General features: G+C 40.6%; 1 protein-coding gene across 2 annotated transcripts in view; it reads left to right on the top strand.

Annotated features, from left to right (window-relative positions):
• The first annotated feature begins 206 nt into the window (after positions 1 to 206).
• The window catches only part of VIPR2 (vasoactive intestinal peptide receptor 2), a 64444-nt gene continuing 52261 nt past the window's right edge, over positions 207 to 12389 (top strand). Inside the window, exons 1-2 of one of the 2 annotated variants that reach the window (XM_068934297.1) lie at positions 207 to 367; positions 3289 to 3391. In XM_068934297.1, coding sequence (XP_068790398.1) covers positions 317 to 367; positions 3289 to 3391 — 154 coding nt within the window. In that variant the 5' untranslated portion in view covers positions 207 to 316. The remainder of the gene's footprint in view (positions 368 to 3288; positions 3392 to 12389) is intronic. The other variant, XM_068934296.1, reaches the window with a different exon arrangement.

The following is a 12389-nucleotide window of genomic DNA, read 5'->3' as shown; positions in this document are numbered from 1 at the left end:
GCGGCAGGCGGGCGGCGGGAGGAGGAGATAAGGAGGGGGAGGCCAGGCGGGGTGCAGAGGAGGAGCCGCAGCGGCGGCGGCGGCGGGCAGGGCGCAGTCGGGGCCGGGAGCCGAGGGCGGGCGGGCGGCAGGTGCGGCAGCCGCCTCCAGCCCCGCGGGCCGGGGGAGCGGAGCGGGGCGGGGGGGGCTCGGCGCGCCCCGGCAGCGGTGCGGAGCGGCGCGGCGCGGCGGCCCCTATGGTGCGGCGGCGGGAGCCGGTTCCTGCTGGGCGGCGCGGAGCGGCGCGGAGCGGCTGCCGGCCCGGCGCTCGGCGGGCATGAGGCACCTGCCGATCCTCCTGCTCTGCCTCTGCGGGAGCCTGCGGCGGGTAAGTCACCGCGGGCTGCCCGCCAGCTGCCCGTCTCTCCCTCGCAGCCCCGGGCTCCCCTCCGCGCCGCGGTAGCGGCCACGCTCTCGGTTAATTTCGCCTTTCTCGGGCGAAAAGCGGGCGCGGGGCAGCGCTGGGGCGCAGCCTTCGTCCTGCCCCCGAGCCGCCCGCCACCCGGCAGCAGCGCCCGGCTCTTCAGCGCGGCTCGGAGGGGCTCCCTTTTTCCCTCTCCCCCCCCCTTTTTTTTTCCGTAGACGGCTTAAAACGTGTAGAAAGAGGGGCTGAGAGTGGCCCCGGCCCTCGCTGCCGTGCTGGTGAGGGCGCTGGAGGGAGGGCACCGCCAGCTCCCGAGCAGTTGTCCCGGGACCGCGGAGCGCTGGAGGGCCGTGAGAAGTTAGGATACGGGAGGAAATGCTGCACGGTTAACTTCTCTTCTGCGATAATTGTATAAAACGTTAGGGTATTAAAATCTTCCGGTGCAGCGTGTCATCCTTCTTACAGCTTTATATTGTTAAGTTTTTCTTCAGCCGCTGGCAAAAGCGTAGAATGAAAGGGGATTTGCAAAGAGAATATGCCCTCTAAGTCTTTCCATTTTTTGGTGTCATAAATTTAAAATCACAGGTCGTTTCCACCGAAGGTGAGAAATCAAGTTGATGGTAAATGTAAAATGTTTGACAGTAGCAATGTTTTTCTGGTTAAACTGCTGTTTTGGATACCTTAAAAATTGTTCTGCTATTAAAAATGCAGTAAGGCTCTTCAGCTGCCTTTCCAACTAACTATGTATTTCTGTAATACATGGCACAGTTCTGTATGCACTGCTTACAAAAGTAATCTATCCTTGAATAGAGCAGTGGAAAAGAAGGAAGCAAAGATTTGACTAACCCGGAAAAGTGGTGAGTGCCCTCAAAATCTATTTCAGGGTTCTTGCTGCGTTTTGGGATATGGTCAGTGCCGCGTAGTCTTGAACCCTAGGTTTCCTTAGCCTGGTGAAGTACATCTGATTTAAACTAGACTATGTATTAGAAGAAAGTCTATTACTGTTTGAAATGCGCTCAGCATTTGAAAAGTAACATTGCATTATCTTAGGGTACTACCAAATTTATCTTCTCAAAGTACTCTTGCGTATCAGATCGCTGGTATCGGGGAACTTGCCCTTGATAAAAATGAGAGAAGTCACTCGTTTACCAAGTTTCTCCATTGAAGCAGCTACTATGTTTTATTCCTCATTTAGTTAAAATTCTTCTTTACTGGAACTTAGCTTTTCAAGTTCCACTAGTTAGAATTTTTTTTTTTTATGAGTAGAATACCTCTTGTCAGTTACTTAATTTTTGCAAATTGGCAAAAATAATTTTTTTTCGAAATATGTTATGCAAAAGCAGAAAGCATTCTAAAACATTTCCTTTACTTGGGCATTTGGGAGCTATCTGAAAGGCAGATAATACATAACAAAATGCAGATATTTTCAGGTTAATTTTGAAATTTCTGTGCTAATTATTAGAAATCCTAATTTATGTTAGGGCTATGTACAAAGTCGCTGTAAAAAATTCTACCCTGAAAGCATATAATTTAAATAGGTAAAACAGAGAAAGGATGGGGGAAAAGGAAGTGAGGCTCTCATCTTATAGAAAGGGAAATGAAATGAGACTTCTGGAGAAGAACAGACAGATTTTCATGAGTTTTCCTAATAGCTCCTGCTGCTTATGCTTCAGGCTATTATGCTGTGTTTTGAAAAGCTGTGCGGGTAGCTTGCCCACAAGGGGAGACTAGCATAGCCAGGTGCTCAGTCCTAGCCCTGGGTTGTAGGTTCTGGGGCCTGGACTCTAGCTTGATTAGTTAAGTATTGTCATTTTTGAAAAATAACATCTTACAAATCAGAGAGTATTATAAGATTCTACTATTAAGTGTCTCCCAGGAAAAGCAAGAAAGACAGAGGAGCAAAGAAACTTTTTGAGAGAGATCACCCTTTTCTTTGTATCTAAGAAGTATACACGTGACTGAAGTACAGCATATTCACATCTTATTTCATTATGTTCTTGTTTTATTTGGGCTAGTCTCACTATCCCTTTAGCTCCAGTGACATTCACACTTTCTCATTTGTCACCTTCTTGCTCAGTTGTTTCTCCCATACAGTTTCTTATGAACTCCCCATGTTCTCCTGTTGGGTTCAGTGCAACTTCCCTGTATCTTGTCTCTCTCCCCATAACTGCTACATCCCTGTCCCTTCCCATGGACACAAATAACCCTTCCTGAAAATCTGAGCAGACCTGATGACAGGACTGTAAGCAAGTAAAAGCTGTAGTGTTTTCACTTTAAAAGGAGGTTTTTGTTTTTGTTTTTTCCCCTGTGTGGCACTGGCTTGAATCAAGTAATCAAGTCCGGGGCCCTTGAGGAGATAAAACGTACATTGGGGAAAAGGGAAGAAAAGCAAAATTTACCACATCAAAGATAATGCAATTTGATCAGCTTTCACATTCTGTGATTCATATTAGACTTTCAGCTTTCCTAACTTAACACAAAAGCGAAAAAGCAAACGTGTTTGCTTTCTTGCTTCAGTCTTGCTATTACAGAGTGCAGATTAACTCACTGTTTTTTCCAAAGGAAAAAAGTCTCAGTAAACAATGTTGGTGAATGCACTAGGAGGTTAGGAATTCTATCTTAATAACAGTTGGCTTTGGAGTGCCACAGGAAGGAGCCAGGCAGGGCTCTTTTTATGGTACTGCAGTATTTTAACATTTTGTTTTGAAAAGTCAAAGTGTGAGAAGTTAAAACGGGCGATGACTGTGTCTGTAAAATGCCTAGCATACGCTTGGGCCAAAATAGTACCAGTTAAAGTTGTAGTTTTCCTTATAGGTAGTTGCATCCTTCATGAAACATTTTAATTGGCGCTTCCACACCATGGCATGTTTGTTAACTTGAAACAGGTGAATGGCATCCATCCAGAATGCAGATTTCAGCTGGAGATTCATAAAGAGGAAACAAGGTGCTTGGAGCTCCTAAAGAATGCCAAGCCAGTGGACTACAGAGGTAAGAGAAGATAAGCTGTAATGTGGAGACAACTGGAGTAATGGAGACTTTCTCCTTTTATCTGCTTTGCTGGCTTGACTACAATTGCCAAATTTTTCTGTACTGTGCTTACTTATTTTAGAATTCAGGCTGCCTTTGAGTTAAAGGTACAGCTGTGGCAAGGGGTGGGAGGTGTGCTGGGCTAGGCACGCTGAGTGGGACACTAGGTGGGAGCAGATAAACACGTCTTAGACTGGTGCCGCTAGTACTTTTCACAGGTGGAGAGGCAGGCTTGTGATGATGGGGACAGCAGGAAGAACGTATCTGAGGAAAAGGACAGGGAAACAGCAAAGAGTCCGAAAGCCTTGATCCAGTGTCTCTCTCTGGCTCTGGTTGAAAGTAAAATGTTTCTCTCAAAAGTGATAAGAATGATCACTGGCCTTCCAGAGGAGAAGGCATTTTAGGCAGAAGATCAGATTCATCCCCAGAAGTCCATAGGGTCATGTGAAAGAAAATTGGACAGTAGTGTTGCATTCAGAAAGCAAATTTACTGTATTACTTTGTTTTCATTTTTTCTTTAGATAGGCAGATACATAAATACAGATATGGTCAATTGTAATTTGAGAGAGGAAAGAAGGAAGAGGAAAAAGTAGCCTTTTGGATTTTTTTTTTGTTTGTTTTTTAAGCTTTTCCTAGATTTTCTTGCTATGGTATCATGTGGGTAGAACATAAGAACATCAGAAAACAAACAAAAAGGGTGACATTTTTCCTGGAAGTTGGTGCTGCTAATACAGCCATTTTTTTCAGCAGACAAAGCGTGAAGGTAATAGATCCAGAAAGGGAAATGAAAAGCAAATCCATAACATTAAAGTAGCTACAATACTAACCTTGAGCCAGAACTTATTAAAGTTCTTAGATTTTTTTAGGAAAGTTGTAAGAATGAATTTATTAAATTTATTAATTTTACTGTTGAAGGTATCAATACTTTAGTTTTCTTTGTAAGCCATATGCCAACACTTGTGCGCAAAAAGCACTCTCTCTGCTCCTATTGGTGTAAAGGTATGAAGTGCTTGCATATGGTACCTGCCCAGTACTCCTCTGGTAACGTGTATAATATTGAAGGGAAAGAGTGGGCTTCCAGAGAGACTTAGAAACGTGAGGAAGAAATTTTAGATGTTGAAAATATCTATAAAGGCAACTAAGTTTTTCAACTTAAAATAAATTTTTGATGTTAAAGTAGTGATACAACTAAGACTAATCAATACCTTTCCATTGTCAATATCCTTTCACAGTAGCTGGAAATATTTAATTTCAAATTAGTTCTGCAAAGTCATACATCTCATCAGTATCCTGCATTTTGATATTCTAGACCAGGTACTTATTATCTCAGAATAACTGGGCTGCTTGGAGGACTACAGCTCCTGCAGTGCAGTTATTTCCTTAGCTGACTAGGTGGTGCATAGGCTGTGTCTTTTTCCATATTCAGTCCCCTTAGAATGTGCTTCTGAAGAAGATTATGGTCCCCCAAGGACCTACCATCTGCAGTGTCCCTTAAGCATAAACATGAGTCCCAACTCATGATCCTTTCTCCATCTCTCTTCTTGATTTGAATGTGTAGCTCCCTCAGTGCATACTTCAATATCAATTTGTCTAAAATAAAATAATTAAAAGGATCATCAGCAGTTTATATGTTACTATCACTTCTCCTTTTGATTAATCTAGATCAGTAATTAGAAAAATTATAACAACAGTGAATCATTTGCATGAATATCTCTTCCAAGCAAATCTGAATGTAGATGAATTATTCCAGTAAGATTTTTTTATTTATGAGTGGTAAAGAGAGTTAGCTGTTACATAAATAATACCACTGTAAAGCCAGATGGAGAAATAATTACTAGTCGTGCTTAATGAGTTTAATCTTGAATTAATAAATTCGCTATTAGAGATTTTTAAGGCTTTGGAAGTCAACTTGCTTCAAGATTCAGTTTTGGGATCCCAGATGCTGGGCTGCTCTAAGAATATGCTTGTGATGAGCACCAGTTTCGCTTTGGCTTTTCTGGGAAAAGAAAGAGGTTTTCTGTCAATAGGCTCTTGAAAGCTTCCTTTCACCTGAAGCACAGTGGCCTCCTGAAGGCAAACTGCCTTGTAAGAACTCCAAGTCATGGAAGGAGACAGTATGTCTGATGCTGTTGATTCAGTCCTGCAGGTAGAGAAAAATAGCAGTGGAAGGATTTATATATTTACTGAATGCCTGGCAGAAACTAATGGACTATTCTATTTTGTAGGAGACTGGAATAAAGCCCTTGGGGTAGTGAGCCCATTTTAGAAGCTGCATGCTTTAATGTGCTAGGAGAATTTATTCTATGCTTCATGTTATGTGGATAGTATTACCAAGAACCTGTCCAGAAGAGCCTATGTTAAAAATAATCATTTGTATGTCCTAAAAAAAAAACTTTCTCTCTGTGTCCTTATTTTACCAATAAACTTTATGTGTTCATTTGAAAATATAGGAAGTCTTTTGAACAGAGGTATGCGGATTGTCACAGCTACACTCGGACTGCTGATAAAGCAGAACTATTAATGAAAATTGGCAAACTGGAACTAGTCCAAGTGTAAGCTCATGCCTAAAACTTCTATTTCATTTGAAAGCTATTTCATTACAAGAAATCCAGGAAACCTACTCTTTTTTTTTTTTTTCCTGAAAGGGAAAGGTGGTTATACAGCCCTTGTCACACTTTTCTGACTTACTTTAATATGTGTTACCTGCATCACAAAAGCTATAATGAAATCCAGTTGAGGTTGCTGGATAGAATTTGAAAATAAAGGTTCATTGAGTTTGTCTACTGGAGGCTTAGGCCCCCATTGTCAAAATGAGGGGCAATTTTTTCCATTGACTTCTTGGGCTCCTGAGAAGCTTTCACATCTGTGTCATGCTGCGAAACTTGCTTGGCATGCATAGCTACTGAGCTCTGGAGGGTCCAAATCTTATGGGATAGGCAGCTTCTCCTTTGGTCTGGAAGACAACTATTTATGGAATACCTTATCTAATGTTTCCACATCAGCTAGGGAGACATAAAGGAAAGGTTTAAAGGCTGTTTTGGTGTTTTTGACAACATAAAACAATGTAAAAGTTCTCTTACCTGACCTGCCTCATAACACGGGCTGAAGAATTTTATTCAGTAATTTCTGTAGTGCTCCTAAAATCATTGACTATGAAGTCCATGGAGGACCTGCTTACACTATTGCTTTTAAGTCATGAAGTATTTTGCAAAAAAAGTTGTATTAATACTGTGTATTTATCTTCTAAACAATGTTAAAGATGCATTAAAAGGACAGGACCCAATCTGCCAAAATTCTACTCATTTACTAACCTCAGACTCTTAAACAGCAATGCAAACAACCTGCTTTATGCACTTTGAGGTAATTTTAAGCATTAGCACATATTGTTTTGGTTAGCAGAGTGCATTACACTCAACTTAGGGGAAGAAAGTCACTCTCCAAAATCTGTAGCGGCACCTACCCCTCCTCAGTGATTTCTAGCAAATTTAAATGTTTACTTCATGAAGATTGCATTAGCTTCCATCCACATCTGTTGTCCTCCTTCCTCCTATAATTTGACACCACCTAAGGCATGGATGTAGTTGTACATAAGCTGGAAGCCTAAGGTGGGTTGCTTTTTTTTGTGCTCTCATTTCTGGGTGGCAGATAAATTCCATTTTAAGTTGTTCATAATAGGTATGGATTTCGAGTTGTATATAGGAAAACAAAATTTGGTCTTTTACTGATTCTCCATGGCTTGTACTCATACCACAAAAAAGAGCACCCAATAAAAAATGTTGAAAATAAATAAAAATCGGACAACTGCAATTTTCTGTCTTTATTTGATATTTCAGGGTAATGGATTCATTCTGTTCACCTTTAAATGAAAAGTGAAATCTCATGGTGAAAAATTTTCAAACTCACATCCCTTAAAAATATATTGATAGACTCTATAACAGGTTTCTGTAACAAAAATGTATAAAAAAATTTCATTATGGAAGCAATGAAGTTGAATTTTTTTTTAATTCATTTTGGACTGTGTGGCTGCACAGTTACATCAGTCTTTTCAGCTCTTGCTTTCCGAATGTGTTTTTTGTGAGACCCATATGCCAGATAACATTTTTAATTTTAGATATGACATCTTAACTTTGTGCAAGGGATATAGACAGAAAGAGAAATGGCTTTGGAAAGAATTCGCACAGAACAATTTCATAAACCTTTCAAAGAGCAGCCTCAGAATGCAGCAAGTAACAGAAAATTAAAACAGACAGGGCTATCAAAAGGATACTTTAACTTATTCATAAATTTAAAGTGAGAGGGACCAATGTCACTATCTCCTCTAATCTCCTGAATTACACACTGAGAGTAGAATTTCACTGAGTGATTCCAGCACCATCCCTAGGGTCTTGTGAAAAGTATGGCACATCTTTCAGAATGCTCTCCAGAATGGCAGGATGGATATTCGAATGATAGACCTGTTGCAAGTTATCCAAAAGTTAGTTTATCTAACTAATCCTTGTTTTTAGGTTTATTCCTCCAGTAAGAGAGGACACATCTTGAGTTCTAAGCGTATGTTCATATAGGGCCTGAAAGGGGGACTGACAGCGGTTATAGCTTTGCGAACCTGAAGATCGCTCTGTCTTCCCCATCAGTAAAAGTACAAGAGAATTACGTGAAGCCAGATGAAGTCTCTTTCTTGCTACGTGAGAAAGAAAAATGGATTATGGATCAATCTCCTCAAAGGTTTCATAATCCTCCCAGGAAAGCTGGAAGTGCTCAGTCTCATCAAAAGTGTTCCATCATTATTTGTTTGGGTTTTTTGCAGCTGTTTTCTCAGTAAAAATAAGTCAGTACTTCAGACTACGGTGTTGTTTAGCGTTATCTGAGGTAGAGTTAAATGCAGAATTAAATGAGGTTGTGGGTTCCTGAAGCTTTCTTTCATGCAGCTCCTGTAGCTCTTGGCAGGACAACTTCAGGTTTCTCTAATCTCTGGGCTGCTGCTTTCCTAACTGTAGTACAGACATGCTGCTACTTTTTGGTCCATGCATTTTTTCACAAATAGTTAAGGAGCTGTGGGAAGCTTACTTTGAATGTTTGTCTATTTATGGGATTCCATTAATAAAGTGTCATCATTAATGAAATCCATAATGCTGTGTCCATCCCCATGGTGTTGACAACTTCTGGGCTTTGGTGAAAGCTGTACGTAATTATTTTAGGGCGGAAATGAATGTGACATGGCTGGTCTTTTGAGGAGGCTGAGCAGTGGGTGAGAAAGAACCTTAAATGAAAGGAGTTACAGGAAGCATAGTTGCATACTGAAAACTAACCAACAGGAAATAAACAGCGAAGGCCAAGAAAATGTCTCGATCAGCCTCGTTCTCACATCATAAAGGCTATTAAGAGTGACAATAACACACCTTTTGGAAGGAAGGGAAGCAACATGTGCCTGCAGGTGACATTCTACAATTCTGAAGATTTAAAATTTCTTCCCTGCAAAAAGTAAGTAGAAATTCACCCGTGGACTTCAAGAATGGAATTTCTTTTGGTTTAGGGAAGATTTTGAAGGGAACATGGCCCCTACATAGTCTTGCTCTTGGATCCAGATAGAGACAGCTTTGGACGTGGCAATTATGACATTCAAAGTTCAAATACCACAGCAATCCTGAAAATGAATGCCAAAGCATTAAGTAAACTCAAGGTAATACAACAAATAGCACGCAGTATAGAAATAATCCACACTAACACAATATATAGTCACAATACTTTATTCTCTACAGATACATTTAATATTTTGTGATGGGTTTTATATGAACAGGAGGTTGGTACTTAATATAATTTTATAAACAATGTATGGCTTACCTAAGTTGGGGCAATGTAAAGATGTAGGTACCCCTTACAAGTTTGACTGTAAGCTCATGAATAGCTATCCTATAATAGCAAATGACATTCTTACGGCAAGACTGGAGTGCTGTCCATTCATACAAAGACAAACACTGTTGTGTCCAAAGCATTTTATGTAACCGGAAAGCATGATTTACTTGGAAAATTTTGATAGAATTTTTTTTCCCCAAAGTTTTCAGCTGGAACTTTCACATTTCATTACAGTACCCTAAAAAATGTAAATTATATTTTCTTTTTTAAAAAAAATGGCCCATAGACATTTAGTTTTCTGGTGGGAAACTGTTTTTTAAAAAGGAAATAAGGCATTTCTTCTGAAATTTTTCATTTAAGGAAAACCCAGTAATCCCTCAAGAAGTCTTAGTAACAGCATTTTTGCCATTGCTTGCAATAGAACTGGCTTTTAGAATTCCGTAAAAAGTAAGCATGTTAGGTATATATAGGATAAAGTCTATTTGTTTTGTCCTTCTCATTAACTAATTGAATCCGATATATGCAGTAGCCTTCCAAACCTTACTTGCTATGAGTGCACAACTTTTGTTGATCAATAATTTAAAAAAAAAAAAAGGTTGTGCTTACATTTCCTCGGCATTTCTGAACAATCAGAGCTTGTGTGTACTCTGCACAGTTGTGCAATGGTGCTTTAGCTCAGTGTAGGTGTATTGGAGCTCCTTGTCGACAGCTTTGCAGCCTGTGTTTTCCTTTTCGGTTGAACTCAGTTGTCAGGACATTGTGGGAGGGGAGCCGCGAGCTGCGAGGGGTCCCGGTGGGGCAGGGCCGGGCCTCGCTGCGGGGCTTGTCCCACCGCCCCAAGGGAGCAGGGCAGCCCTAGCCCTGGCATCAGGCACCACCGCGGAGCTGGGGCCAGGGCCGGCCCGGGCGGTCACCCACAGGTTGGGTCAGGATCAATGGGGCCCATGGCCAGGGATGGGTATGGCTGTGGTGAAGCTGGACAAAGAGGCACCTAAAACGTAGCTGAAGGCCCAGGCTTAAATGGTCCCATGGGCAAGGGGGTAGGTAGGGGGGGTCACCAGTGAGGCTAGGCAGGGCCATTGGGGACTATTAGTGCACTCAGGGTCCTGGCAAAAGTAGATGGAGAAAGACTCTAGCAAAGGAGCTTGGAGCAGCAGTGTTGTTGTCACCGTCTTCTTACTTGTTGTCACCGTCTTCTTGCTATTGGCACTTCTAGCCATTCTGCTGTTTGTTGGCTTTGCTTCCAATTTACTATCTCGTTATTTCTGTACCCCCTCTTTTGCCCTTCTTTCTTGTTAGCTGTGTTAAAATGCAGAAAGAATTTCAGTCCGCATGTGTTCGTCTGTTCTCATGCAGCCTAAATTACCTCTTGTGCTGTTCAGACCTGCAGTCTGGAAAACGTTGCCAAGAAGAGGTGAGATTGCTTCTGCTTTGTCAAGTTGAATACAAAAATCAAAAATGTTTCCCTGTTCAAAAACTAACCACGGACTGGTTGAAAACCTCCTCGCTCAAGGCCTTTTTGAAGGCCTTTCACTTCATTTGATGTATCCCTCACACTTAGTTTAAAAAGTGCTAAACTTATCTTTGAATTGGCAATTTTTAAACCCAAATGCAAGGTGCCACCTAGCGGTTAATATATAGATAAAACGTTAGTGTTAAACCTTTCCAGTACAAACCCTGTATTACACATTTTTATGGACGAAGAAAACAGGTAGGTAGGCAAACTTACTGCTCGAGGGATGGATCTCAGAGAGCAGGATTATGGATGTAGTGTCAATACTTACATAAACTGAAAAACGAGAAGCACCATGTAGTTTGTAGTCTGTTACGTTACCTTTCATTCTGAAGTATCTCCGAATGCATCACAAGCATTAGAGAACAAACATTCTGATAAAGTAATGCCATGTAAACTAGGGCAGACTATTATTCACAATGTCATCTGGAGGAACAGCAAGAAAGAGCGTTAGAGCTATGGTCAAGCTGTTGAGTGAGTCAGTGAGCAAAGGGAAGATTGCTTGTTTCTTTGGTTATAGTGGGAATGATACACCAGGGAAAATGCAAATTAAAAGGTTGAGGAGAGATTCAGTTACATGTAGGATGCAGGAGAATTCCTCTAAAGACTGCACAAATTGGGATGAAGAACCTATTTTTTTTTTGTTTTGGTAGCTTAGAGGTAGAGAAGAAGGTAAAGAGAAGTATAGCTAGAGATGCAAAAAAAACTTGGGGATACAAGTCAGATAAAGAAGTGGATTGATTTAATATGTGTACATGTCAGGGTGAAAGCACAAAAACATACAAGGCTTGAGAATTTATTAAAACTGGGTGCAAATATAGAGACTAAATCCGTGAATGAAGGATATGAGTGAACATAAAAATATTTTTGGGTAGTTAGACTAAAAGAAGCTGTTTTTTTTTTTTTCCCAAACATAACAAATACTGAAAATTAGAGGTACTACATGAAATCAAGACTGGAGCATTAAAATGTTATTTAAAATGTGAGGTATTTTCTAACAACCTTTAAAATATTTAATTAAATTATTAGTAGAATTATTAATAAACTAAAATGTAAAAGTAAAACGTAGAACTTTTCTTAAAAATAAATGTAAAATGTTTTCTAACAGAACTGATTAACTGTTGCTCAAAATGCCCTCTGGAGACAGTAAGAATAAAATTTGTATATATGATAGATGGGTAAACCTTCCAGAGAACAGGATCAAATGGAATGATTTTATGAAATGGCACAAAATCTTTTCCTGGAGCAGTGATGGACAATGGTCCAGAAATCATAACACTGACTGAATTAATGGCTGGACAGAGAATAGTAGAGAGTAAGTAGAGAGAGCAGGTGATCAAGCTAGATTGTTCTGTGAGCAGAGAGAGACACATTTAAAGTAGGATTTTTCTCACCTTCAGCAGTACAGATATTTATAGCAGACATAGCCACTGTAGGCTTCTCCATGGTTCTATGGTCACTGGGGAGAAAGAGGCAGTTGTAGGGAGCAATTAATCTGCTCTATTTTAAGTGGGTTTTAGGATGAGGTGAATCATGCTCTGCAACCCACTGACAATACTGAATATGTCTCTATTGACTGTAAAAGGAGACTACGAT

Source organism: Struthio camelus, chromosome 2, assembly GCF_040807025.1.
Source record: "Struthio camelus isolate bStrCam1 chromosome 2, bStrCam1.hap1, whole genome shotgun sequence".
Taxonomy (NCBI): domain Eukaryota; kingdom Metazoa; phylum Chordata; class Aves; order Struthioniformes; family Struthionidae; genus Struthio; species Struthio camelus.
The sequence above is the reverse complement of the archived record's forward strand: the minus strand, read 5'-3'. Positions and strand labels throughout refer to the sequence as shown.